The sequence below is a fragment of the Notechis scutatus genome, chromosome 4, assembly GCF_049901735.1.
Source record: "Notechis scutatus isolate UNSWTSFEM ecotype Mainland chromosome 4, rNotScu1.2, whole genome shotgun sequence".
Lineage (NCBI taxonomy): Eukaryota > Metazoa > Chordata > Lepidosauria > Squamata > Elapidae > Notechis > Notechis scutatus.
Window position 1 is genome coordinate 65,680,062 of NC_142012.1, and position 27,734 is coordinate 65,707,795.

The 27,734-nt window shown below is 40.6% G+C and overlaps 1 protein-coding gene across 2 annotated transcripts in view; it reads right to left on the reverse strand.

Moving 5' to 3' along the window:
- The window catches only part of KLHL2 (kelch like family member 2), a 53,825-nt gene that overhangs the window by 11,618 nt on the left and 14,473 nt on the right, over positions 1–27,734 (reverse strand). For both annotated transcript variants that reach the window (XM_087963643.1, XM_026689230.2), the window contains exons 5-10: positions 9,586–9,748; positions 6,742–6,851; positions 5,609–5,725; positions 3,912–4,061; positions 3,112–3,229; positions 2,536–2,733 (exon numbers count right to left, since the gene is read on the reverse strand). In XM_087963643.1, the coding sequence (XP_087819769.1) occupies positions 2,536–2,733; positions 3,112–3,229; positions 3,912–4,061; positions 5,609–5,725; positions 6,742–6,851; positions 9,586–9,748 (856 nt within the window). The remainder of the gene's footprint in view (positions 1–2,535; positions 2,734–3,111; positions 3,230–3,911; positions 4,062–5,608; positions 5,726–6,741; positions 6,852–9,585; positions 9,749–27,734) is intronic.

Consider the following 27,734-nt stretch of genomic DNA (forward strand, 5'->3'; position numbering starts at 1 on the left):
GCACCCACCCCTCTCCTAGAAAACTGAAATATCCTAAGGAATATTAAAAAGGCAGAATATTTCCTCTAAAAAGAACGGAAACTCAGAAGCAGAAACTCACCCCTCACCTTTGTTAATGGGTGGGCCATTAAGGCCTGAGCCAGAATACTTTACATCAGTGGTCCCCAACCTTTTTTGTACCATGGACCAGTTTCAAGCACAAACACTTTTTCAAGGACCGGGAGAATCCGAGTTTGGTGGTTTGCTTGCAGACGTTTCATTACCTGATGTTGTTACCTAGTCGGGTAATAAAACGTCTGCCAGAAAACCACCAAGTTCAGGGAGCGCCTCGGCCCTGCCTCCCTCAGCCCCATCCCTCAGGTGTCTCCCTCCCTCCCTCAGGTGTCTGCCTCGTTCCTCTCTCAGTCGCTCTCTCGCTGCTCCACCAGCCCAGGAAGAAACTGCTTCAAAGAAGCCGGGGGTGGTGGCTTTTCCTGTCACCGCAGCGCCTCCGAAGCGCCCGTTTACCCCCACCCCCACCCCGCCCGCCCGCGCGCGCTTCAATTCAGTGCTCCGTTCTGCCTGCCTGCCTGCCTGCCTTCGTTTCGGAGCAGCTTCGGCTGATAAAAAGAGGCGAATAGTTATTATTCTCAGCCGAAGCTTCTCCCAAACAACCAGGCAGGCAGGCAGGCAGAACGGAGCACTGAATTGAAGCGCGCGCGGGCGGGTGAGGTGGGGGTAAACGGGCGCTTCGGAGGAGCTAAGGCGACAGGAAAAGCCACCACCCCCCGGCTTCTTTGAAGCAGTTTCTTCCTGGGCTGGTGGAGGAGCGAGAGAGCGACTGAGAGAGGAACGAGGCGGGAGGAAACCGAAGCCGCTGAGCCAGAGAGTAGGACAGGCTTCGGTTGCTTCCTCCCTCCCCTTCTTTCATTTGTGTCCTTGATCCCCGATCCCAGCAGCATTCACCGAAGGCGAAGAAACCCGCCATTTTTTTATTTTATTTTTTCTTTGCGGCCCGGTACAGAGTGCTCCATGGACCGGTACCGGTCCGCGGCCCGGTGGTTGAGGACCCCTGCTTTACATAACAAAACTCTCCAGGTAAAGCTATAGCAATTGCCGAAAGCCCTTTTAAGGGCATAAATCATCCAGCAAGGCTCAACCAAACCTGGAACTCAGGACAGCCTGCAGAGTTGCCCCTTCTGGGAGTCTGACAACCAATTAGATTATAAACTCCAATTCAAATCCCAACAGAGGGTATAAAACCCAGGCACTCTCAGCACCTCAGTCCTTTTTTTCTTGATCATTCTTCCCTTTCACTCTGGAGCTCCAAGCCATGTGGCCCTGATATTAAACCTTCTAAACAGCCTCCATGTTTCCAGTGTCTTTTTCCCCACTTGGAACTGAACCCAGAAGGATATTTCTCCCAACAATGTAAAGGCATACTGTTACGTTACCATTACACATAACTGGCTAAATAAGCTGCCTAAAATACTCTGTATAAATACAAGTTCTTTGAGGCAGATTTTTTCCCCCCTTCTGATGACTTCATAGACATATCTATGCAACCACACTGGTTAGGATTATTTTTTTTGATTTTCCAAATTTAGCCCGCAGCCCTGGAATTCCCCAAATGATCTCCCATCCAAGTTTTAACCCTGATCCAATCTGGCTTGGCCTGAAGCCCAAAACTAAATGAGCTGGTAATGCCATCTGATAAAATAGCACGTGTGTGTGTGTGTGTGTGTGTGTGTGTGTATGCTTGCATGTTCCTCCCCCAATATAAGATTCAGCTCCAGTATGATTCTTCAGATGAAATGACACCAACGAGAAACAAGATATCCTCTGCAAAATAAGTTTTCAAAAGCTTTCTAAGTATCCTACTTCTAATGATTTACATTTAGCATTTCAGTATGTTTGATAACTGAATAATAATTTAATTTCTGTTCTGATCATTTCTGTTTTGAATTTAAGAAGATGCCTAAATGCGTTCCAGAGAGGAGGGAAAGATAACAAGAAGGATTGCAACAAAAACACTCATAAACTAGATGCCTTATATCCGTGATGGCAAATCGATGGAACGCGTGCCACAGGTGGCACTCAGAGCCATTTGTGCCAGCCAAGCGAGCCGCAGGCAAACTTACCTCACTGCGCATGTGCGCGCCTCACAGCTGATTTTTGGCTGGTTTGAGGCCTTTTACGGCCTCCCAGAGGCTTGAAAAAAGCCTCTGCAGGCCGAATAGGCCCGTTTTGTCCCTTCCGGTATTATAGGAAGTGACGAAACGAGCCTATTCGGCCTGCAGAGGCTTTTTTCAAGCCTCTGGGAGGCCGTAAAAGGCCTCAAACCAGCCAAAAATCAGCTGTGACGCGCAGTGCAGGCAAGGGGGCGGGGGAGATTGTGCGCGCATGCACAGGGGCGTGGGGTGCACATTGCATTCTGGGCGCTGACGCGCCAGCCCGCACACAATTTTTGGCACAGGAGCCCAAAAAAGGTTAGTCGCTCCTGCCTTATACAAAGAAGAGCTTATGGTGATGATGTCACTATATAAAAGTATATACCTGTACTCCCATCAAAACCTCCTACAGCATATAGAAGCCCATTTAATACGGCAGCGCCCAGAGTGCTTCTTCTGTCTTGCATGCTAGCAATGCTTGTCCACTTGTTTTTTACTGGATCGTAAGACTCCACAGTACGAACCCTCAAGGAGCCATTGAAGCCACCAACAGCAAAGACACGGCCATTCATGTGTACAACTCCTGGGGGGGAGAAAAAAAAAAGAGTCCTGTTCTAGTAGAAAGGTCTTTTCATATATCATGACTGCCAGACCATATTTTAAAAAAGAGGAAATAGCTCTTCTTCTTATTCCATTTTACTTTACACTTTTTTTATAAAAAAAAAAAATCGTACTCTTTTATCTTCACTTTATCTTGCCTGCTCTATTTTATTCTACCTTTTAATCTCACTGTAGCTATTTTGCCTCTATTTCACTCCATCGTATTTTATTGCATTTTACAGTGGCTGATGCTCATGTTTGATGTGGTCAGTTGGCTAATCAATAAAACACATTCCATCATATAATAAAAAGGAAAGAGCTGGCATAGATTTAAGCTTGCAATTTAAAAGGGTTGGCCTACCTGCCCTGCATCTTCTGGAAGGCAGTTCAGCTACTTGGTGCCATCGCTGTTCTTTAAAATCATAACACTCCACACTGCGGATAGCCTTTGGTGCTTGCCCTCCGACCACTACCATCACCTTTAACAGATGCAACATCATAAACTTAGATACGCATTAAATGGGGGGAAGGAACCTGAACAATCTCTGAAAATGAAAAAAAAAAAATCCTATCCACAGTACTATTCCATTTCGCGGATTGGCAGTACTCAGGATGCCTTCAAAAGGTTCAAGGAAACCCCTGCAGTTATGAATATGGTGCAATCCTTTTTGACTTGCCCTTGAAAAAAAAAAGACATGCTATACCCAAAGAATCTCCACTAATGAAAAAAATGAGAGAATATCTTCCTTTTCTGACATAGCAGTCATCTTAGTTAAGAGAGCCATTTCTTTATGAATTGTAACTCTATTTAAGTCTGTTAAATGGCACACGATCGTTGTCAAATTTTCTTAAATAAAAGGTAAAGTCCTAGGTTAACAAGAACGTTGACACAACTCAGCAACATTTTGTAGGCAGCTGAATGCAAACAAGACTCTCTGCCTGCTTTATTCATTTTACTAGATGGATTTAAGTATGCTTTAACTGAACAGGAAATTAAGACTTGTTGACATAATGGCTCTTCCAACTCTATAATTCTCTATTTTATTTCAATTATATGCATATTTTAAAATAAAAAAGAGACCCTGACTTAAATCACATACATTTTTTTTCATACAACGCAAGGCAATTCAAAAAGGAAGTATATATAAGTGGCACGCTTACCTTTGGAAGACAGGAAGGTGTTCTTAACCTTGTTCGTGTGGACTTCAACAATGCTCTTTGCTCAAGTGGCAACAAATGGTACTTCATTGCTTCAATTAGGTAATCTTTACATGCACTGCTATTTTTAACAAGTATCTCTTCTTCAACTCTCTGTGAATTAGCCATATTGATGCAATCTTAGCAAGAAAGAACACACTGACTAATTTGCATGAATGTAGCTTTCATGTAATTAGTTTTGAATTGGTTCAGTGAAAACTTTAAAATAATTGTTTTTCCAACAATTATTGCTAAATGAAAACAAACCAGAGATAATGACAACCTAATCTATGTATCTTTTTATTTGTGAAGAAAGGAAGAGGAGGTGGGGAGAGGAGGTAGCGAAAGAAAAAATGACGGCAGAGGGAGGGAGGGAGGAAGGAAGGAAGGAAGGAAGGAAAGGTTTCCAACACTCATTGTCAAGTTCCTACAAAGAAATTAAATGGGGAAGCCAATAGGAAATTGGAAGTTGCTTCCCTCTCACTGTTTTTTTAATCACATATGGTCATTTTGCTTCTCTGTTTCGATAAGGAGGTATCTACAAAATGATGATCCAACAAGGCACAAGTTGCCTAGTACAGGGGTCGCCAACCTTTTGGACCCCAGGGACCACAAAACTCATAATTTTAAATCCTGCGGGCCAGAGATCCTGGGAAAATCCCCAAAAAAGTCTGCAGGAAAATTCCCCCCCACCTTTTCCTACCAATCGATCATTCTTTATTTGGGATCACAGGACACCGTTTCCAGCTCTGTTCTCGAGGGGGGGGGGGAGAGAGAGACTTTTGGTTTCATGCAAGGAAAGCAGCAGAAGCAAATTCCCCCAAATTCCCCCCAAAATGAGTCTTTGTGAGACTTGTCGTGCTGGCGCAGCCTCTTGGAGCAGGATGCCCTGCAGAGTCCCAAAGACTCATTTCTGGTGGAGTTTGGGGGAGAGAAAGAAAGACTTTTGCTGCTTTCCTTGTGTGCAGCCAAAAGCAGAAGAAGAAAGAAGCTGAAACAGCCCAGTGGTCAGGCAAGGTGCTTCCCCCCTCCCCTCACTAGCTTGTGTTGTTCGCAATGCAAGCGACGCAAGCCTAGTGTTCCTGCAGGCCATGTGGGTGGCGCAGCCTTGTGTTCCCGTGTAGCCTGGATTAATTGCTTTGGGGGGTGTTTTGGGGTGACATTTCTCTGCGGACCATCAACATTTTCTCACGGACCAACAGTGGTCCCCGGCCCACTGGTTGGCAACCACTGACCTAGTATGATTATAAAGGTTGATCCAACTTTTATAGAAAGCATCAATTTGGAGGAATTGTATTATCCGGAATGGGCCAACTCGTTGTGGCCAATTTGCTCCGAGACAACTTGCTATGGCACAATTCAACAAATAGAAAAGTTACATTTTTAATAGAACCGTGGCCAATAATAATAAAATAAAGTTGATTGGGAAATACAAGAATATTATCTAGTATCAATGAAAATATGGTCACCAATAGTAAAAGTAACTGAATGAAATGATTAATACAACAATTGAATTGTTGGGTGGCAAGTTGGCTATGATGAGTTTGTTTGCGGCAAGTAGGCCTCGACCCTTTGTTATGTTTACTCAATTATACAAGCTTTAATCTTGCAGTATGACAAGGGAATAAAAGACCATGAATGAAATGCCTCCAGTTAATTACCTGGACCAAATATTCTTTTGACAGCAAAGGTAATCGAACATGTTCCATCAGACGTGCCATGAGTTCTTGCCTCACATTTTTGTCATAGTTAACCCAAGCAATCACTGCTTCAAATACCTTGTGTAAAATAAAGACACACTATGAGTTCTGCATATAGTTTGCTTGACAGATACAATGAGAACTCTAATATTTTGCTCATTTTGGAATTCAGATTGAAAGAGAGGGGGAACATTTCCAACAACAGAAAGCTAGAACTGCCTTGTCTAATTCTTCATTGTCTCCACCCATTCATCTCTTAGAAGTGAAGACATATTGGTTATATAAAGTTTTAACTTATCTAGACCAGATTAATAAGTTTTAAAATGTAACAATAACTAGCCAGTTCTGGCATTACAAAGAACAACACATCTAATTTCCCTTCCTCCTATGTATTCTTTTTCTGAATTAGCTGGAACTAGGGTTTCCTATCAGTATTTATATTTTTAAACTCTTTTACCTATTTAGCAGTGTTTGTACAGTTTGACTCTGATTATTTTTTTCACAATTGGTTTACCTGAAGGAGATAAATATTAGAACCTCCATCAGCTTATTAATAGTTGAAGTTAATTGGTTAATAGTTGGGTTTCCTGCATTATCACCAACTATATAATAATATAGGTAGAAGAGTAAAAGAGTTTAAAAGTATAAATATTGATAGGAAACCCTAGTTCCACCTAATTTTTTGTGTTTCACAGATTTTTGCTTTGGCAGCCACAATTGGAAAAAAAATCTGAACAGACTGGAGTGAAAGGGAAAAAAAACATTCAAAGATCTTTCTCCTATATCCTCATATCAAAGTATATTGTAAATGGATAAATATTTCAACAATGGTCCTTCTAATTTGGTTCCAAGATTTTCATTTGCATTAAAATATTTCTAAGCCAAAGTTAGACACTTCTGACCTTACTGAAATTGTTCTGATATTGGAATGTTTTTGGCAAAAAAACAAACAAACCACACAGCATCTGAGTAATCAGATCAAAAAAGAACAGAACACTCAATTTCAATTTCAAATTTTAAACGTTAGCATTTAAAAAAGATTGCACACCTCTACATGATTACATATCACAATGTCTAAATAAGGAAGACATTACCTTTTCTTCTGATGCTACTGTTAGTTTGTCACTGGATATCAAGCTGCACACCTGTTCTACACCAAGACTGAGAAATTCATCACCTAATACAACCTCAGTAAAGTGCTGTTCTATTTCAAGAAAAAAAATGTAAACATATAAATTGCAGCAACAGCATGAAGGAGGCATTTTATCCTTACAGAGATTCAGGAAATACAAAAATTAAAGTTTTCTTTCTAATTATGATTGCTAGAATATAGAGCTTATGTCTATGAAATAATAATGTCACTTAAAACGTGGAAATCTCATTTATAAAGCCAATTGGACTTTGTATGCAACTACCAACATAATTTCTAAAATAAGGTCACTACATTTGAAAAATAAGACTGATAATTAGATCGTCCTTTTGAAAGATGTAATACATAATAAGTTTCAAAGACTAAAATCATGGCAGTGACTAGATAAATCTTATTTTATATATAGGGTGTCCCACAGTCTTAGTACAGAACTATATTAAGACTTTTAGAACACCCTATCTTTTTTGTTTCAGCACATTTGAGCATGTTATATACACCAAGAGCATATACAAACAAATATCAGCGAACACGATAGATGAATTCTATATTAATGGTAAGTGGGATTAACAATTTAATCATGGGTACTGGAGGGTTATGTTTGATGGGTTTGTTTTTGTAAGCCACCCATAATCACCTGCATGTGGTGGATAGCTATAAAATCATATAAATTTATAAAATAAATGAATAAGGCATTAACATTATTTGAGAGGCAGTTTGGCCTAGTAGTTAAAGCACTAGGCTAGAAAGTGGGAGATTGTGAGTTCAAGTCCCGCCTCAGTCATGAAAGCCAAGCGGGTGACTTTGGGCTAGTCACTATCTCTTAGCCTAACCCATGTCACAGAATTCTGGTTCTGGTGAAGAAAATAGGAGGAGGAAGGGGTGTTAGATATGTTTGCCACCTTGTATTTGTAAAAGTTAATTGTAAAAATAATAAAGGCATAATATAAACAAACAAACAAACAAACATTAGACTATGGGATTGCAAAATAACCATATCCAATAAAACAGATCTTCCAATTCTGAAAAATCACGCAAGAAATTATACAAACAAAATAAAGCTGATCACATATGATAGTGCTTAAAAACTACTTTCCTCAATAAATACTGTAAATAGGTTTCAGAATTTGTTGAGGAACAGTTCATGTTTCAGATCATATTTACGTATCAATATTGAACATTCAAAAGTGTTCACAAGCTTATGAGCACCATTCCAAAGGTTGCCAGTTGATGTACAATGGTGTCAAATCATTGTTTAAAAGAAAGAAAGAGAAGGAGCTTCACAGATATCCGGTGGAAAAGAATTCCACAATTCACCCTATTTCTGGTATTTGGGCATATATGCCAATAAATAAGTAGCTAAAACAGCGCTTCCATGTATGTAGGAGATATGGAAACATGGTGGAACTGTTTATTTTTTGGTTAAAAAAAAATCTGGGAACAAACAAATTCGAAGAAGCAAGAATGGAATATGCTGACTATTAGGGAGGATGCAGTGTTGCTAATTATCATTCTTGTCTGCTAGTTCAAGAAAATAGATACCCACAGAGGATTATGTGGGTACTGGCCCAAACATGCTTCGCATAATCTGGGTGGGGTTACTTAAACTGGGCCAGTGCAACCTCCCATTGCGGCAGAAATAAAGGCTTATGTGCCAAATTGCATAATTGGTGAAAACCTATATTAGAAGAGAACACCATTTGCTGAATCTCATTTTCATAATAATGCCTCAAATTGCTATGCAATATTTTCTCAAAGGAAAGACGTTAACACCCAATCCATAACTGGAAATATTAGTACAAAAAGTACTCCATGCCTGAACATTTTGTAATCTGTAAAATTAACATATGAAATAAAGTGTATTGAAATTGTTTTCCATAAGGTGAACTCCACAGATGCACTCGTACATAACATGGTTACAGGGCTGGGATTCAACCGGTGTTACTACCGGTTTGGTCAGAGTGTGTTTTGTGCGTGCTGTGCGCGTGTGTAAAGCAATTGCAAAAAACATCAGCTGTGCCACCCGGATAGCTGACAAGCGCTGCGCGCAGGTGCAGTGTTTGAAAATCCTCTTCTTTCCTGCTTTTTCAACCTCAGCTGTGCTGCACAAAGCAGCTGAGGTTGAAAAAGCAGGAAATAAAGGACAGCCAAGAGCCCAGGTGGGCGAGTAGACCAAATGACCAAAAGGTCGTTGCACCGAACCAGTTTGGTGTCTGCTGCTCTTCAGAGCTACCGGTTCTATAGAACCGGGCCAAACCAGTAGCATCCCACCCCTGCATGATTAATACAAGGGGAATAATTCTCAATACAGGCCCTTGACAGTACAATGCAAAAGAGTATTTCTCAGAAATGGTAGCTGGACAGATAAAAATTTAGTTGCATTTGCTGTATTATTGCTATTATAGCTGAAGTATTCTGGGAAACTAAATCACTGTCTATTGAATTGCCACGTTAACAATAATTCTTTTCTTTATTCTGGCAAATTGAATCCTACTATTGTATTACTACATTAATATTCTGAGAAAGGGAAAAAAGGTGCCAGTTGTCAAAGATTTAATACTGCTTTGTTTAAATATCTATTTTAATCATAAAATTTAGCTTTTGAAATTTATTCAGCCTCTTGGCTGCTTTGCTAATATCAAATCATAAAACAATTTTGGTTTGTTATCTTTACAACTTTAATTTCTCTGTTTAATTTACGTTCTTTTTCATGTGAGTATTACGGAAGGGCTTTCTCCAATGTTAAAAATAATACCACAATCCTAATTTTTAGAATTGAACCTCCACTTGCCTGTGTATGTGTTGGCCTTATTCAGAAGCTCAATGCAGGCATGCATATCAGCAAATGCTTGAATACCCAAACAGTTGGTAGGATGAAGCTGAGTTTCCAAAAAATCACAGCAACCTTTTTTTACATCCTGCAGCTGCAACAAACTAGCTGCTGGGAGTAGTACCTACAATAACCAAAATTAAAGAAGTCAGTATCATCAGGAAAGGTAAAAAAAAAAAAAAGGAACTTCTAAGTCTAAGGCAGCCTGTAAGGGGTTAAGTAATTATATAACTGATAGGTAAATTCTTACCATGCTTCAATCTTAATTCTGTTTTGAACCTTTACCCATCATGTGTAGGGATAAAGAATTGACTGAACAGGACAGCAGTAACACGACTATTTCTTTAAATTTTAGGCTGTGTGTTGACAATTGAATCAGGAATTGATCAGGATATCCATGATATCCATGTACAGCTGCTTTGCTTCTCTATAATTTCTTCATTTTAGTGAGTAGGGATGCAGTCTAGACAGGGGTGTTAAAATGGTGGCCCACAGGCCAGATCCGTCACGTCCAGGCCATGCCTACCTCAGCTCCACGAAAGGGAAAAACATAGCGAAACATCAGGTGATGGAAACGTGACACGGTAAGTTTGACACCTGTGGTCTAGGAAATTGCTTGCATAGCATACTTAAAACTTATCAAAGAAGGTTAGGATTGGGAAGTCACATTTAAGTTATAGTTTCATATATTATCTCATTTGGAAAAATTCATTTTGTAGTGCTTGCAAAAAACTGCAAGTGGGTTTTATCTGTGGGTTTTATCTGTTTGTTTTATATTTATGAAACATATGATTTAATAATCAAATGAGGTGATTATGGGCAGCTTACAATCATTGTTACCTGAGAAATAAGCTCAGGTATGCTATTCATTGGACCAGGGGTGGGCTTCACATTTTTTAGCAAGGGGTTCTCTGCCCTAATGACTGGCTAGGTGATCATGTGATTGGGTAGCCATGTGATCAGGTGGTCATGTGACTGGGTGGGAGTGGCTAACTCGACCTGGCTTCTTTGCCCTAATTACCTCAAAAAAGATATACACCAACAAGTTGTTTATTATTTTGTGCATTTAATTTAATACTTAAATAAAAGACTAGGTGAAACCAGGCTTAATAGCAATGACTGTCAGAAGGATCTTGGTGTCTTAGTGGACAACCAGCTAAATATGAGTCACTAGTGTGCAGAGGTAGCCAAAAAGCCAATGCAATCCTAAGTTGCATTAACAGAGGAATACAATCAAGACAGGGGTGGCATTCAAATTTTTTAACAACCGGTTCTGTGGGCATGGCTTGGTTGGTGGGTGTGGCTTGGTGGTCATGTGACTGGGTGGACGTGGTTTGGTGGTCATGTTATTGGCTGGGCATGGCCAACTCAATATCACTCACATCGAGGCATGCATCTCCTCGCCTGGCCTCTCATGACTGTGGGGATGCTGCAACAGTCGTAAGTGTGAAAAATGGTCATAAGTCACTTTTTTCAGTGCCATTGTAACTTTGAATGGTCACTCTACACAAGCAAAGTACCAGCAAAGGAGGGGGAAAAAAACTCCAGAGATGTTCCTGAGACAGGAAGTCTAGTCCTGCCAAGAATGTAATAAGGGTCAACGGAGAGGCAGTTTCTGTAAGCAACCCCAGAATGTTTCCTTCCTGCCTTCCTTACAGGATTAAGTCAGTAATTTCTTCTAACAACTGGTTCTCTGAACTGATTAGAATGCTAACAACCGGTTCTAGCGAATAGGTGCGAACTGGTAGAATCCCACCCCTGAATCAAGATCAAGCGAGGTACTAATACCACTCTATAAACTAAAGTCTTAGCAAGACCATGCCTAGAGTACTGCATCCAGCTTTGGTCACCACACTATGAAAAAGATGTTGAGACTCTAGAAAAAGTGCAGAGGAGAGCAACCAGGATACTGGAGACTAAAACAAGTGAAGAGGTCAAGCTATTTTCCAAGTTACCTGAAGGCCAGACAAGGAATAATGGATGGAAACTGAACAAGGAGAGATTCAACATAGAAATAAGGAAGGATTTTCTGACAGAACAATCAACCTATGGAACAGCTTTGCCTTCAGAAGTTGTGGGAGCTTCATCACTGGAGGCTTTCAAAAAGAGACTAAACTGCCATTTGTCAGAAATGGTGTAGGGTCTCCTGCTTGGGTGGGGGGTGGGGGGGTTGGACCAGATGACCTCCAAGGTCCCTTCCAACTCTGTTAATCTGCTAAATCTGATAAAACTGGTAAAGTTGCTCCCTGCCACTACTTTGCAAAAGTATTTAAAACTAAAAGCCCATTATAGTAGCTTTGCAAGAACAAAAGGCTGGCTCAATCCTTGATGATGGCCCATTAAAGGTGGGAGGAAACTTAGCTCTGCCTCTATGTTAGCGGCAGAGCTGAGTTTGCCGCCCCCCCACCTTTAATCGGCCATTAAGACTGGGCTCGCTACACCTGGGGGCGGGGGTGCAGCGGGCTCGGCAGCAGCTCAGCGGCAATGGTGACACTAGGACCAGCTCCCCGCTGCCGCCCATCAGTTGTTCGCAACCTGCTCTCCGCGGCTCTGCTCTGAGCCCAACTCAGCCGCCGCTGCTGCTGTTGCCAGTGGCCACGAATAGCGGTCACTGTGCAGAGCTCGTACTGGGCTGCACAAGACATTGCGAGAGCTCTCGCAGCGTCTTGTGCAGCCCATGGAGGCGGCAACAAAAGTGGTGGAGACAAGCAGCCAGGCCAGCCCGGCGTCTCAGTCACTTCAACGTGTCTCCCTGTGTGACCAAGGAAAGCATGAGGACTTGGAGGAAGCACTTGCGCTCAGCAAGAGAAGAACTTCTCTCCGCCTCAGGAAACGGCACCACAAGATATGCTCCTGTTGCATTCCCCACCCCACAGTCCCGTTCCCCCCCCCCCAGAATGTAGCAAGCCCAAAAGGCAGCCATCAAAGACACTGCACCCCGCTGAGCCTCAGGCCTCATGTGGCAGGTGCACGCGGAACCCCAGTGCTGGGCCTGGCCTGTAAAGGCCGTCGGAGCCTCACTGCCCCCCCCCCACGGGCCGTGGCAACTTACTAAAGGAGCGAGGATGCTGGAGTTGGGCCGTGTGGGACCAGGCTGGCAAAGGAGCGAGGGAGCCAGACGCAAGTGTCCAAAGGAGATGAGGCGAGTGGGTGGATCTATAAGGTGGGGTTGGGTGTGGCGAAGCGGGGCCAGCCAGGAGTGGGATTTGGGGGCTTGCCAAGCCCCATAGTCTTAGCTAGGGTTTCACCTGAGTCCCTACGAGTCGCCAGCAGCTCACTCCTGCATTGGACCATCAAACATCTTTCAGATAGGTAAAAAAATGTATTTGGATGTGAATATAATAGAAAATTGCAACTAGAATTTTAAAACGAGAGCCTTGTAATTTTCACTAGAGTTTGATACATTGGCTAATTATTATTTCTTTGGCTGCCCCTCTGATAGTTTACAATTTCACACTTATTTTGCTTTGAGAATAGCTACTGTAATAGATGTATTAAAAAAAGTAATCAGCTATCAAATTAAGCAGTTTTCTCCCCTTAAAACAAAGCCACAAAATGCTTTGTAAATCTTTGTTCAATATTACTCTAACATTTTATGGCATGATACCCAGGAATATCACTGACAGTCTCTTTATTACTGTATCAGGATCCAATATTGATAGATTCAGAAAATATATAACTTACTTATCTAGGGGACAGAATACCTACAGGATCAGAAATTCCAGCAGATTTTATGAAAGATTATCATGGCATAGCATCACATATAAGGCCTTCATAATAATGAAACACTTTTGTTGGCTTCCATTAGCTTAAGACAACTTCGTTTTTTCCTTATATTAAACTTTTTATGGCTTTCTACTGTCAGAAGTCTTTCTAAACCATATTTGAAAAATTGAATGTAACAATTTTTTCTCATTTTAAACATAAACACAACTGAGAGAACTTGAACTGGTTAGTAAGGATTCTAATTCATTCTTTCCTACACGACTAGATTAAAAAGAAACCTGTCAGATTCCCGTACGTTTGTTGAACTGATGCAAAGATACAGAGATGCTTCAAGCAAAAATTCATGCAATTATACTTGTGAATGTCTTTCAAGGACATGTGAGTCAACATAAACAGCTGTAATGGGTGGGTGGCATAAAGAAAGCTAAAAATACGAACTGACATCTGTACAACACAGCATTTCACACCAAAAGGCTGTTAACAGGTAAATGGTTTTAGAAACAAATTGTCGCACCCTGAGGTTTACTAGAACATGAAATTTAAATTATTAACTAAAATTAACAGTTGACATTCAAATATAATTTATAGACATAGCAGTAGTAGGTAGATATATTTAAAATGCTCCTTGTTCAGTAGCAGCAAACCATTAAATGCCCTAGTGCCCATAGTAGCACTATCTAAAGCATATACAGAGCGCTATTTATTCATGACCCAAACTTCACTTGCATTTTGAGGAGTTTAAGTTGTTTGGGGACAGTGTTAGAGCACCTTTTCCAGTTTACAACTTTTATTAAAAGGCATAAGCTGTTGTGAGCCATAGCTCTCAGAATGGCTAAGCTGATGTAGGATTTAAATTGGGGCAGGATAAGGGTAAAAGGTGCTACCAGATTTCTGATTTTTTTTCTTTCCACCATACTGATATATTGCTCTTCATAAAGCGTCTACAGACATAGAAGTGCTTTTTAGAAAAAAGCAGAAAAACTTAGAACGTATGGCCTGCTTTCTCTTTCAATATTATTTCAATTCAACAATTCAACTGGAGTCTTTACCATAAATTATGAAAGGTAAAGCATACAGTATAAGGAACCTGGGAATAAGAGGTGGTATTCAGCAGGTTCTGACCAGTTCTGGACAACCAATGCAAATACCACCTCTGACTGACCCAGCCCCCATTTATTCTCTGCCTCCCGAGTCCCAGCTGATCGGCTGGGTCTTCTTTTGTTGCCCTGCACAGGAGAACGGAGCTGGAAAGCAGGTTAGTGGGGTGGGGAGGGAAGGGGGATTTTGCAATATCCTTCCCCTGTCATGCCCACCAAGCCAAGCCACGCCCACCAAGCCACACCCACAGAACCGGTAGTAGAAAATGTTTGAATCCCACCACTGCTGGGAATCAATCACATAGGTGCTTTGACATGTTCCCATCTCATCCAAAAGGATCTTCTGTCAAAATAAATTGAGTTGCTCCCACAACATGCTCTTAGTATACGTCTACCTGCAATTTCAATCTGGTTTTCAGTCTGGGATTTAGAATAGAATTCTATAAAATAGATAATCTAAGGCATTGACAAGAGGGAGGTAGCATAACCATTCTTGTACTCTCTGATTTCTCAGCAACTTTTGATAGCATCAACATCTGGATTGGCTCTAGAGATTGGGAGTTGGGGGAGCATTGTTTTTTTTGGTACAGATAGTCCTTGACTTATGGCAGAATTGGGACAAGAATTTAAGTCTCTAAGTTGTCTGCACTACTTAGTGCATGGCTCAGAGGTCCTGAAGTCCTGGCTACTGTAATTAACTGTTGTGGTTCTCCGGCAGCAGATGTGGACGGCTGAGGTCTCTGACAGCGAGGACTCGGACGAGGAGCCTGCGTGTGATGCAGGGATGGGGCCAGGACTATTGGAGAGTGGGGTGCTGCCTTCGGAGGTTGTGGAGTCTGGCAGCAGATGAAGAGCGACCGGGAAGCCTGTGCTCAGTGCGTGTGCGCGCAGGGCTGCTCAGTACGGGTGACTCGGCAGTAAGGCTGGAAGGTGATGGCCCCTCCCATAAGAGATAAAAGCCAGCCTTCGGGGTTGGCTTCTTTGCAGGAAGCAAAGAAGTTTTTTTCTATTCAGAGTTCTCATTGAAACCCTGCTTATTCCAATTTGTTTTTTTAAAACTTCTGGCTTTGGATATTTATCTGCAATTAGTCTTTTGTACTTGGCAGCCTTTCTCAACCTTGAAAGGGCTTGCACTTATCTGGGACTATTCGTTTTGAATGACTCTTGGCTGTGAATGAACAGAATTCACAACACCGCATTAAAAAGGGTTGCTTTTATACATACTTTGTGTTTGTTTCATTTGAACATGGCTTGGGTCAGAACATTAACCTATAGTTATTAGGTAACAAAACTTCCGACCAGCTTCCAAAGCAACCAAACTCAGCGGGGAATCTGAAGGAATTTGTAAATACAGGTTGCCACGTAAGTGGCTGCTGACAACTGCAAGAGGGAATGAAAGTGTGGAAGGGAGATGTGGAGACGGTGTGGGACATCACAAGGGAGGTTCAGGGAAGGGTTGTGAGAATGCGAGACTGTGGCATGGATTGGAGAGAGTGCATGAGAAGTGCAGGTCAGGGAGCATTCACAAGAGTGTGGGCCTGTGTGAGAGGCATAGTGTGGGTTGCGGTGGGTATGTGAGAGGTATACTGTAGGCCAGGAATGGAGTGTGAGGTTATAATGGGGTGTGGTTCAAGTTGGAGAGGATGTGAAAGTAGCAGGGATGACCCAGGACGTGGCACGAAAGCAACACAACCAGAGAACAGGTCTAACTTCCTTTTATTGTGCCCCCAAACATCTCCAAACACCCCCACTTTCACTACAAGTCCTGAAGCAAAGCTCTCACACGCACTTTCAGAAGCTTCTGACTGCAAGTAGTCCAGTAAGCCAGGTTAGCCACACAGCAATCAGGGCCAGCAAGCCAATAAGCCAGGTTGGCAAAACAGTAACCAGAGTATGTATGAACAGTATGGCATCTGGGTATCCTTAGTTTTGATACCAAATAATAGTAATAATATTGACAATTTTAATAATCTTGGTTACATTAATCATCCTCACATTATAATAACATTATACATAATATACTAATCTTTCAACTTCTGATCCTTTCTTTTACATACTCATTTTAGAATATTATATAGAAATATGCATAATATTTTCCCCCCTTTCTAATTTCTACCTCTATTCTAAATCTTAATAACACAAATCTTATATTAGTAGATATTCTAATTCTATCCATCATCTCTTGTCTGTTTTAATATTTCACTTCTTGTTGATTTTTGGAATATTTCCCATATTCCTTCCTTGGGATTTTGTATAAAATACATTAATAAAATTCCTATCATTATAGTAACATTTTAAATATTACAATTAAAAGTTGTTAGTATTGTATTTACTCCACCATGTATATAATCCTTCATCATTTAATTATTCAGCATTTTAATACACATTACTAACAGTGACACTATTTAAGTATACATAATACCATCATCTTTCAACCTCTGATCTAGTCATCTAATATTAGTTTTAAAATATTATATAAGAATATACGTACCAATATTTTCCCTCTAATTTCTACCTCTAAGTCTTCTTAATACAAATCTTATATTAATAAGTATTCTATTTTTATCCATCATCTCTTGCTCATTTTAGTATTTCAATTATTATTTATTTTTTTGGCATGCTTTCCATACTCCTTCCTTGGTATTTTATATATCCATACATTATTCATATTTAATGTAAATATTCCCTGTATCTCTACTTCTATCTCTTGCTGCCAAACCTTCACTACATCTATCAGTGTCTCTATCCCCACTTCTGGAATATCTTTTAGTTTATCAAATTCTATTTTTTGAGCTCTTAATGCATAGTCTGCTTTGTCTATTTCATCCATTTTAATTATCTCTGCCTTCTCCTTGTCTTTTTGATGCATTTGTTGTTTATCAGCTCTATCTCCTCGTTTTTTTCTATTTTCTCTTAGATTTCCAGAGTTACTAGAGCCCACTGTAACTACATAGCCAAAATGGCGTTAAGAGTTGTTAACTTAATCTTACGTAGCTTTTTCTCTGGTAATATTACCCTAATAACTAGAGCATACAAAATGTTTGCTAGACCAATACTCAAATACAGCTCATCAGTCTGGAACCCACATTACATATCTGATATTAACACAGTTGAGAAAGTCCAGAAATATTTCACAAGAAGAATTCTCCACTCCTCTACTCATTGCAGAATACCTTATGCCACCAGACTTGAAATTCTAGACCTAGAAAACCTACAACTACGCCACCTTTGGTCCAATCTAAGTATAGCATATAAAATCATACATTGCAATGTCCTACATGTCAATGAATACTTCAGCTTCAACCATAACAACACAAGAGCAAACGATACAAACTCAAGGTTAATCGCACCAAACTTGATTGCAGGAAATACGACTTCAGCAACAGAGTGGTCAATGTCTGGAATACTCTACCTGACTGTGATTTTTTTCCCCAAACCCCAAAAATTTTAATCTTAGACTGTCTACTATTGACCTCACCGCTTTCCTAAGAGGTCTGTAGGGGGCGTGCATAAGCGCACCAACGTGCCTACTGTCCCCGTCCTATTGTTTCTTTTTCATTTTTTAATTTTTCTTATATGTATCCATGTATTCATAACTATGTTTTTACTTATACCTATTATCTTGTAAGCAATTGACAAGTAAAAAGAAATAAAATAAAATAAAATAAAAATAAATAGATTTTCCATTGTTATTTGCTGAACTTTTTCTGGTCTCACAACTATATCATGTATCAAATCCTTTACCTCTCTGTGGTTCTTTGTTTTGGTTCCATGAATACTTTGAAACATCAATAATATTTCTTTTTGAAATGTATTTATTTTCCCTGTTGAAGCATTTTGTCTTCTTTTAGTCACAAAGTTACTGAATAATCTACCAAAGTCCCAAAGTCCCTGTTGTCTGCAACACCAAAAAGGCAGTATTAAAACAATTCTCCCAGTCCCAAAATCATTCCTCAGGATGCATAGTATTTATTGTTCTTTGTAATCCTCCAACAGTCAGTATACTTCATCCAAGTTTCCCAATAAGTCTTTTTTTCCCCTTTAATGTTCCTTCTTCCATCTCTTTATACAGTTATCAGACAACATTTATAGTCTTAGATGATTCAACAGGTTTTACCATATTTTCATAACATAGTCAACTCTTTAGTTTCAGTAATAATTCCAAGGTATTTGTAAGTCACTCTACTTAGCAATCTTCAAAAATATCAAATTTTTCGCCTTCTTAGCCATAAAGCAAATAGATATCAGACATTATCCAAAGAGAAAAAAGAAAGCAAAACAGTCTCCCAGATGTTACTTCAAGGATGTTTCCACTCGTAAAAATATGGTGTAGTCCTTTCTTTCACCAAAAGATGGCACCATCACCTAGGTTTCCAATGTTATATCTGATTTAAAGCTAAAAATCAATTTCTGATATTATTCAAGCAGGTTTGCCCAAAAATCAACCAAAAGTTTCCAGCATTTTAAAATGCCTTTTCAAAATATTGCCAATAAAATATTCAAGTCCAGTCTTTCTGTATTTTAAAGAGTTTTATATTCTCTCTTAGGTTCACTTTCTTTCTGGTGTGCAATCTTTCTCTAGGTATTTATTCGCTGCTTTTTTACCACTTTAAAGAGTCTATCTTTTCGGAGTTTCTTTTCTTTTCTCTAATGTAGAAGTTGAAAAATCACCTCATCAAGATCCAGTCCACTGTTCACATACCACTCCAGCACATTTCTTTCTTTGATTGTTCCAGCTTCATGGAGGGCCATAATGGCTGCCTCACCTCTTCGATGTTGGATGGGAGGGTAAGCCTCGGATCATCAGGACAGTTGCCACTCTCTGCAATCCGCAAGACACCCCTCCTTTCTTTATCACCCCTTCAGGATGACTTTAGCACTTTAAGGGCCCCCAACAATGAGGGTTCAGCCTAGGTTTGTAGAGCCCCGCTTCCTACAAATGGCCCGCAACAATGCCAAACCGGAAGTCCCACCAGAACCTCCTTACATCTCAGTCCCCAGGTGTGTCTTGTGAAAGGGGTGAAACACTCTCCTCCCTCATAGCTGGCTCAAACTGCGTTGATCTCACCTTCTCTCTTCTCTCCTTGTTCTCGGATCGGGAGGGGGTAGTCCTTGCTCTTATCCTGAACTCTGTATTTCCTGCTCCTCGTCTTCAGGTCTTACTAATTCAGAAAAGCCTTGCTTGGACTGACTCTGCCCTTCCCCAGTTTCCTCCAAGGCCAACGGAGCCACCCTCTCAATTTCTGCAAGCTCTTGTTACAGCTCATCTTCCCCCGCAGATTCAGACTCCGACATGGGCGCTACAAATATAGCACGAGTGAAGAGAGGCTGAAAAATACTATCTGGGTAAGAACTTACACCACCCAGTGACCTGGACCTTTTTTTAGGAGCCAGTAGGGAAGATTGCAAATGGCATCACATGATCATGGGGTGCTACAACAGGTCATAAGTGTGAACCAGTTGCCAAATGTCCAGGTCAGAATCACATGACCGTGGGAATGCTGGGACAACTGGAACTCTGAGTCTGGTGTAACCACCATTTGTTCAGCACCTTGAACAGTCACTGAATGAATGGTCATAAGTCAAGGAGTACTTGTAATTCTTTTCTTTCCTGCAGGATAAATCCCAGGTGATATCGGCTGCAGAAGGAATACCTACTTTTGTGGGTTGCATTATGGCTTGACACTTTATATCCACTTTTTAGTATCTACCGGAAATTATTGAATGAGATAATCCACCATTCTTGGGTTCAATATATTAGGACTCCAGTCCAGCTAAGTGAGGTTGTCAAAGCTCTTCCCCAGAGCTCTGAGACTGAATGGGTAGGAATTGTCCCTGACTGAATCCTACCAAGGCTAAGTGGTTGTGGATATTAGGGATGCCTGGGGCTTGGAATATGCCATCTTTAGCCTGTGATGGGATTGTACTTCCCTATTCAAGGATACTGCACAAAGTTGCACAACGTGGGGATCAGAGGTGGAATTCAGCAGGTTCTGACCAGTTCTGGAGAACCGGTAGCGGAAATTCTGAGTAGTTCGGAGAACCGGCAAATCCCACCTCTGACTGGCCCCGCCCCCATTTATTCTCTGCCTCCCGAGTCCCAGCTGATTGGTTCGGTCTTGTTTTTTTGCCCTGCACAGGAAAACGGAGCTGGAAAGCAGGTTAGTGGGGTGGGAATGGGGATTTTGCAGTATCCTTCCCCTGCCACGCCCACCAAGCCATGCCCACAGAACTGGTAGTAAAAAAAAACAAAATTGAATCCCACCACTAGTGGGGATCCTCTTGGACTTACACTTCTGCTCAATGAGTAGTAATTGTTGCTCAATACTATAATCCAGGTCAAGCCCATGGATGAGAACAAGACTGCAAGTACAAAATATCACACTACTCCGTCGAGTTAGAAGTTCCCCTATTATGCAGTAACAGCAGGTCATACGGTATCACGTTATTTCTGGATTCACTCTGGATTTCCCTGAAGCTCATTAGCAAAACTCTGCGAAAAAGGAAACCACGAGGGATGGGAAAGCCTCGACTCTATATTTACACCCTTTGACTACAGGTAGTCCTCAACTTATGACCACAATTGAGCCCAAAATTTATGTTGTTAATCGAGAGGTGAGTTTTGTCCCGTTTTACGACTTTCCTTGCCAGAATGGTTAAGTGAATCGCTGCAGTTGTTAAAGTAGCAACACAGTTGTTAAGTAAATCTGGTTTCCCCCTTTGGCTTGGCTTGTCAGAAGGTCGCAGCTGTTGAGCATCTGAATGTAAATCATATGACCAATGGGGAATTTTAGAACGGCCATAAATGTGGAAAATGGTCATAAGTCACTTTTTTCAGTACCACTATAACTTCGAAGAGTCACTAAACACTGTAAGTCAAGGACTACCACTATATAGCTAGTATCTATTTATTAAATAGAGCAGCATGTCAATTTAAACTTCTCCAAACCGCCAAGTTGTGGGAGCTTCATCACTGGAAGCTTTCAAGAAGAGACTGGACTGCCATTTTCAGAAATGGTGTTGGGTCTCCTGCTTGGCCGGGGGGGGGGGGGGTTGGACCAGTGGTGGTATTCTACCGGTTCTGCCGAGCCAGTAGTGCCGATGTGCAGCTGAGACCAAACCAGTTCTCGCTGATGCTCTTCTGTTGGGCCCACTTGCCCACCTGGGCTCCCATACTAACCTTTATGTCCTGCGTTTGAAGTGTAGCTGCTTTGCGCGGCACAGCAATTGTTATGCGGCAGCTGCTGAAGCGACAGGGAGAGTGCAGGATTGCAAGGGGCGAGTCAGAATGCCTCTGTGTCTGTGCAAAGTTTGCATTTGGTGCATGCACCCAAAGTGTGTGCGTGCGCGCAAAGCCTACCCACCAAGCCACACCCACTGAACCGGTGGTAAAAAAAGGTTGAAACGCACCACTGGGTTGGACTAAGATGTACAACAGGGGTCTCAAACTCAATTTACCTGGGGGCCGCTGGAGGCAGAGTCTGGGTGAGGCTGGGCCGCATAAGGGATTCCACAAAAAACGTTGTTAAAAAAATATCAGTCTACTCTGGTAGCAGTCGCCTTTCTCTGCGTTTGATCGTGGTATTTGTTGATGGTAGAAAGTACCGGAATGGCGACCGCAAAAAAAGGCGACTGCTACCGGACTGTTCATCATCCGCCACACTGTTGTTACAAGCGTAGTGTGCATGAAGTCGGTGTAGCTTAGCCTAGCACCGAATGTCAGCCACGACGAGGAACGGCGGGCGGGACTTCCTTCAGAGGTCCATTCCCCCTGCGGGCCACACTAATATTATACTTTCATATCACGGTGGGAGCCACAGGATATCGTCCTGCAGGCTGCAATTGGCCCGCGGGCCGCGAGAATGAGGCGTCTGATCTACAAGGTCCCTTCCAACACTGTTAAAGCTTCTGTTAAAAGATTCCAGGTACTAGAATGCCTGATAATTGCTACTCCACACATCTAGAGATCACCATGGCACAGGCAACTGTTGCATATAATATTCATACTCTGGAGAGATCAGAAAAAGGTTGAAACAGCATAAACATCTTAAATGGCAATTTAAGATTTTTTTGTAGTAAGTGACTGGCAGCATCTTTCAGTAAAAGCTTCTGTTATGATTACACTCTACTTTTTTTTTAGTATCTTAATGGCCTTTACTAAGGCTGGGCAAAGCATTCTAACCTCTCAAAATATGTTAGCCTAACTGAAGCATTCCTCCTTGAGGTGATAAAACATCACATTCTCTTGAAGGCTTTCATAAATGCTGCAAATGAAGTCTCTACTTATCAGGCAATGCTTCCGCAGGGACTGCCACTAAAACCAAGCAGCTAAGCTTGCCCCAACATACAGCTAGAAATTGTGCTTTCACTTCAACAGTCACAGCCTGCCTGTTGTTTGATACAGGTGCCTTCCTTGAATCATTCAAAATGCAATTCTGTTTTAATATTTTCAGGTCAGAGCTTTTTTGAGTAGATAAACGGGTACCACTCCGGTGGGAAAGTAACAGTGCTCCGTGACTTCATGGTGGGCCCATGACTGCAGGCATGTATTCGGACAGTCTTAGCTCAATGGCCCTGAAACGAACTAGTGGAGTAAAATCCACAGGGACTCCTTTTCACTTTCCATTTTACTAAAAACAATGATTTGTGAGAGGAAGAGAAGGATATAATGTTTCTTTTCTTGTCATATTTTTGTCTTACAATATTAGGCAACACAGTATCAACAGTAGACTTTCAAGTTTCCAGGTTCTATATTAGAAAGTGTGGTTTATTATATAGAAATGGTAGCAGAGGATGGTGAAATCCCTTGTGGTTTGGTTTCTTCTATCGTCCCATTTGGGTAGTCTTTTCTCAGTTAATTTCTTTAATATATCAGGACTTCTTGTGTCCAAGTCGTCTGTGCCACGTGTGAAGGCAATTTGGCAGTATTAACCACCTGATTGCAGTTCAGCCTGATACAATTCGTCTTGTAATTTTAGCCTTTGCATTTATACGTTGCCACGTAACCTTCTTTATTAGCAGCAAGGCTGGTAGTTCTGGTTTGTCAAATTCGCAAATGAAAAGTTTGTTTCAGCTGTGTTACTGGCCATTTTCTTTTATTCTGTTGCCGTCTTCTTTCTGTTGCTGTATCTTGCACTTATTTACTGTAGCTGGCTATGACTTGGTTTGCTCTCTGCTGAACTTTATATTTCTCCTCTAATCTGGTCTTATACTGGGTACATCTCTAATTTATCTGGGCTAAAGCTGATTTAATCTGGGTCCATAACCTATTAGAAATTATGTTGTATTATATAGAAATTGTAGCTGAGGATTATTATATAGGCATACGAATTGATAGCAGATGATGGTTACATAGCCATACAGTGTGCAGTCACCATGGGCTTTGCTGCTTATTGTTTTCAACCGTTACAAGAAATATAAAGGAACCATAGATTATAACTACAGATGCAAACTAAACAGTACCATCTACTGGCTGAATAATTCTGTAGTTGTTGCAATACAAAATATATTCTAACATGTATTCCAACATTCTACAATCTCCCAGGGCTTGAAATGGACACCACATTAGAAACATCATTAAAAAGGCACAGCAAAGAATGTTCTTCTTGTGTCAACTCAGAAAGCTCAGACCACCCAAGGAACTGCTGATACAGTTCTGCAGAGGAATTATTGAATCTGTCATTCGCACTTCTATAATTGTCTAGTTTGGTACAGCAACTAAACAAGACAGGTACAGTCTTCAGTGGATAATTAGACTGCAGAAAAAACAATTGCAACCAGCTTGACTTCCACTGAGGATCTATATACTACATGAGCCAGAAAGAGGGCTAAGGAAATATCTGTGGACCGCTCACACCTGGACATAAACTGTTTCAATTTCTTCCCTCAGGATGCTGCTATAGGGCATTGCATGTCAAAACAACTAGACATAAAAACAGTTTTTCTCCCATGCCATCATTCCACTAAACATCTAATTTCCACATCACTATCTTATGCCTAAACATATTTACCCATGTGGTAGGACTGTATTACTTTTATCCTTCTCATCTTTCCAATTACCTTCTCCTATTGATATCTTATATCACAGTTGTTTGTTTCTACACTGAGAGCTTATGCACAAGAAACAAGGGTCCAATCACATTTGGCCAATAAAGAATAAAGAATATTGAGTTTAGGAGACAATGTCAAACCTCAGGAAATTCCTACTTTGGGAACCATCTACATGGTTTGCATTCCGAATAACATCTACTTGCTTCAACTAATGTAAAATAAAAAATATTCCAAAAATCATTAAAACCTTGCAATATTTGAACTTCAGTGACAACTTTTCTTCAAGGACACTCAAGCCAACTATCAACAGCACTCGAGATAACTAATTGCTGACAAGTTCTGGAACTACCAGAATACATGCATAATGATCCAAGTTCTAAAAAACATAAAACAAATGGTCAAGAGTGAAACTTTGACAGCTCCGTGCCTCTTCATTTCAACTTACCATTACAGTAGGGGAGAGGGTTTGCTTTAGAATAGGTTAGATGGAGAAACGAAACCTCTACAATTCCACTGACCATGAGAGCCTGAAAACTTTCCAAGGATATCATAACAGGTGTGGAAAGGAAGATGTCTCCCCATAACAAAGTGAACTTGTTTAAATGGACTATGCGAGAAATTGTGAGTTTAGCTGAGGAAATTATTGTTTAATTCTATGAACCAGTGATTGGGAACCTCAGAGTTAGTTTTGCTTCGACATTATCATGAAGTATATTCAATAAACAATAAGATTTTAGGAACCCGAATGAACCTGGAGTTTTATTTGGATTCTCAAGTTGGATGTTGACATTAGTATTGCTCTAAAAATGTTTCTTACTTTAGATTTTGTTTTGGCATCTGTTGTCATGAAAGCATATGGCAAAAGGTTAAGCCAAAATTACCATGCTGTTTGTTCTCCAAGTGGAATAGTATTAAAAAATTGACATAAGATTTTCTCCTTTATATTTGACCACCATATGCATTGTGCTTTTGATTTTTAAACTGGTGTTAACTATGAAATTATTCTCGTTTTGCAACATATTATTTCTTCTATACTAAAACTCCTGTTTTATTTGATCAACAATGAAGTTTTTCCTGCAAGGGTTCTATTATGAAGATCTTGATTTCATTCTAAACTGTTGCTAAATATAGCATTTTAAAATTTTACTTCACTTCTATCACTCACTTACACATTTTTCACTGTAACTATAATTTTCCTTGTATGAACATATTTTATGAGCATCTTAAAGATACAGCTATTAATTCCTTTCTTGAATGTATATAGCTTGACAGTTCTCACAAAGGCTGTGAAAGACAATGCCCTCTATTGTATTGATTTTAACAAACTTATCATATTGTTGGAAAAAAAATCTTTCTGGGTTCAGTTCCAAGTGGGGAAAAAGACACTGGAAACATGGAGGCGGTTTGGAAGGTTTAATGGTGGACAGGAGGACCACATGGCCTGGAGCTCCAGAGTGAAAAGGAAGGATGATCACATGCTTCAAGGTGAAGGAAGAGGTCAAGAAAGGGCTGAGGTGCTGAGAGTGCCTGGATTTTATAACTTTTCTTGGAATTTGAATTGGAGCTTGTATTCTGATTGGTTGTCAGACTCCCATGAGGCCATGCAGGGGCAACTCTGTAGGCTGCCCTGAGTTCCAGGCTTGGTTGAGCCTTTCTGGATGATGATGCACTGAAAGGGCTTTTGAGCAATTGCTATAGCTTTACCTGGAGATCTTTGTTATATAAAGTATCCTGGCCCAGGCCTTAATGGCCCACCCATTAACACGGGTGGGGGTGAGCTTCTACTTCTGAGGTGAGTTTCTGCTTCTGAGTTTCTACTCTGCCTTTTTAATATTTCCCAGGATATTTCAATTTTCGAGGAGAGGGGTGGGTGCTAACCTCCTACAATACACTGAACAACATTTGGAATATGCACTTTATATATGCCTTTACTTTGATTCTACGGAAAGAAAGAACTTGGATGAGGTTCCATCATTGTTGTGGGTGTGGGTGTGGAACAACATTCCAAATGTTGTTAATAGATAATTTTAATGTGATAAAATTTTTTAAATATGTAATTGGGGAGTACTCACAAAATAAATTTCAAATGAAACTAAATTATATTTTGTTTTTGCCTGTTATCACTCACCCGTTTTTCAACTTGTACGACACAGCTGCTAAAAGGTGAAGTATGGCTCTTGGTCTAGAAAAATTATGCAGCCTGGTCATAGATTTTATTTACTTGATTTAGTTCCTGACAACTCCTAAAAATATTAACTATTACTTAAAATATGATCTTTTTGCCGATTGATTGCTTAATCAACACAGCTGTGTCCATCCCATTCTTTAAAATAAATCTGCCTAGCAAGTGTTTTTATGGCAAAAGAGAATTTGTGTTCAGGACATACTTTTCTACAGTCAATTCAATTTATAACCTTTTGAGCCCAATGGTTAAAAAAAAACGAAAAGAAGAGGCACAGTGTTATATTTTTTCTGGTTTCACAAAGGATGCACAAGTATGCACATAAATATTTACTATGATATAAAATGTTTATGTGTCCACTTTTGCACTAGGAAATTCTGTTATCTATCTATATAAAAGCAAAATACCAGTCACGCATCATCACAAAATCTCCAGAAACGTAAGGCCTACAAACTTGAAATTTGGCACGTTTGTTCTTCTTGGCTTCTAGGGGCTCACTAAGAAAGGATTTTTCAAAATGACCACCAGAGCATTAGTATTTCCTATATTATTATTAACATGCTCTGATGCTAAAGAGTTCTACTCCCCCTCCCCACATGAAAAGAAATCTGTTCCCAATGCAAAACACAAGCAGAAGAGAGGAGTTTCACTTTCACAGCAGCAACCAGCTTTAGTACAGAACAGTTGAGCTAAGCCACACCCAGGCTCCTTGCTGTCTCCTTACTCACACATCAAATGTTGTTTCAGTTTCCAAACAGCCCTCAACTCTCTCACATACTGACAGGATGCTAGCCAGATACCAATAGATGGTGATAGGCAGAGGCATAATTTTCTTTTCCTTCTTTTCCTCCCAAAAAACTAAGCCCAACCAACATAGTTTTGTAGCGAAACACGGGTATCAAGCTAGTTATAGATATAGGGATAGTATTTAGTCTTAAATGAAAATAGATTAATATGTATTCTTTGTTTAGCTTTTCCAGGGTTTCTAACCTTAACCTTTTCTGTTCCATTTGCTTGATACAATTAAGTGTAATTAGTCAAGGACTGTAAAACTC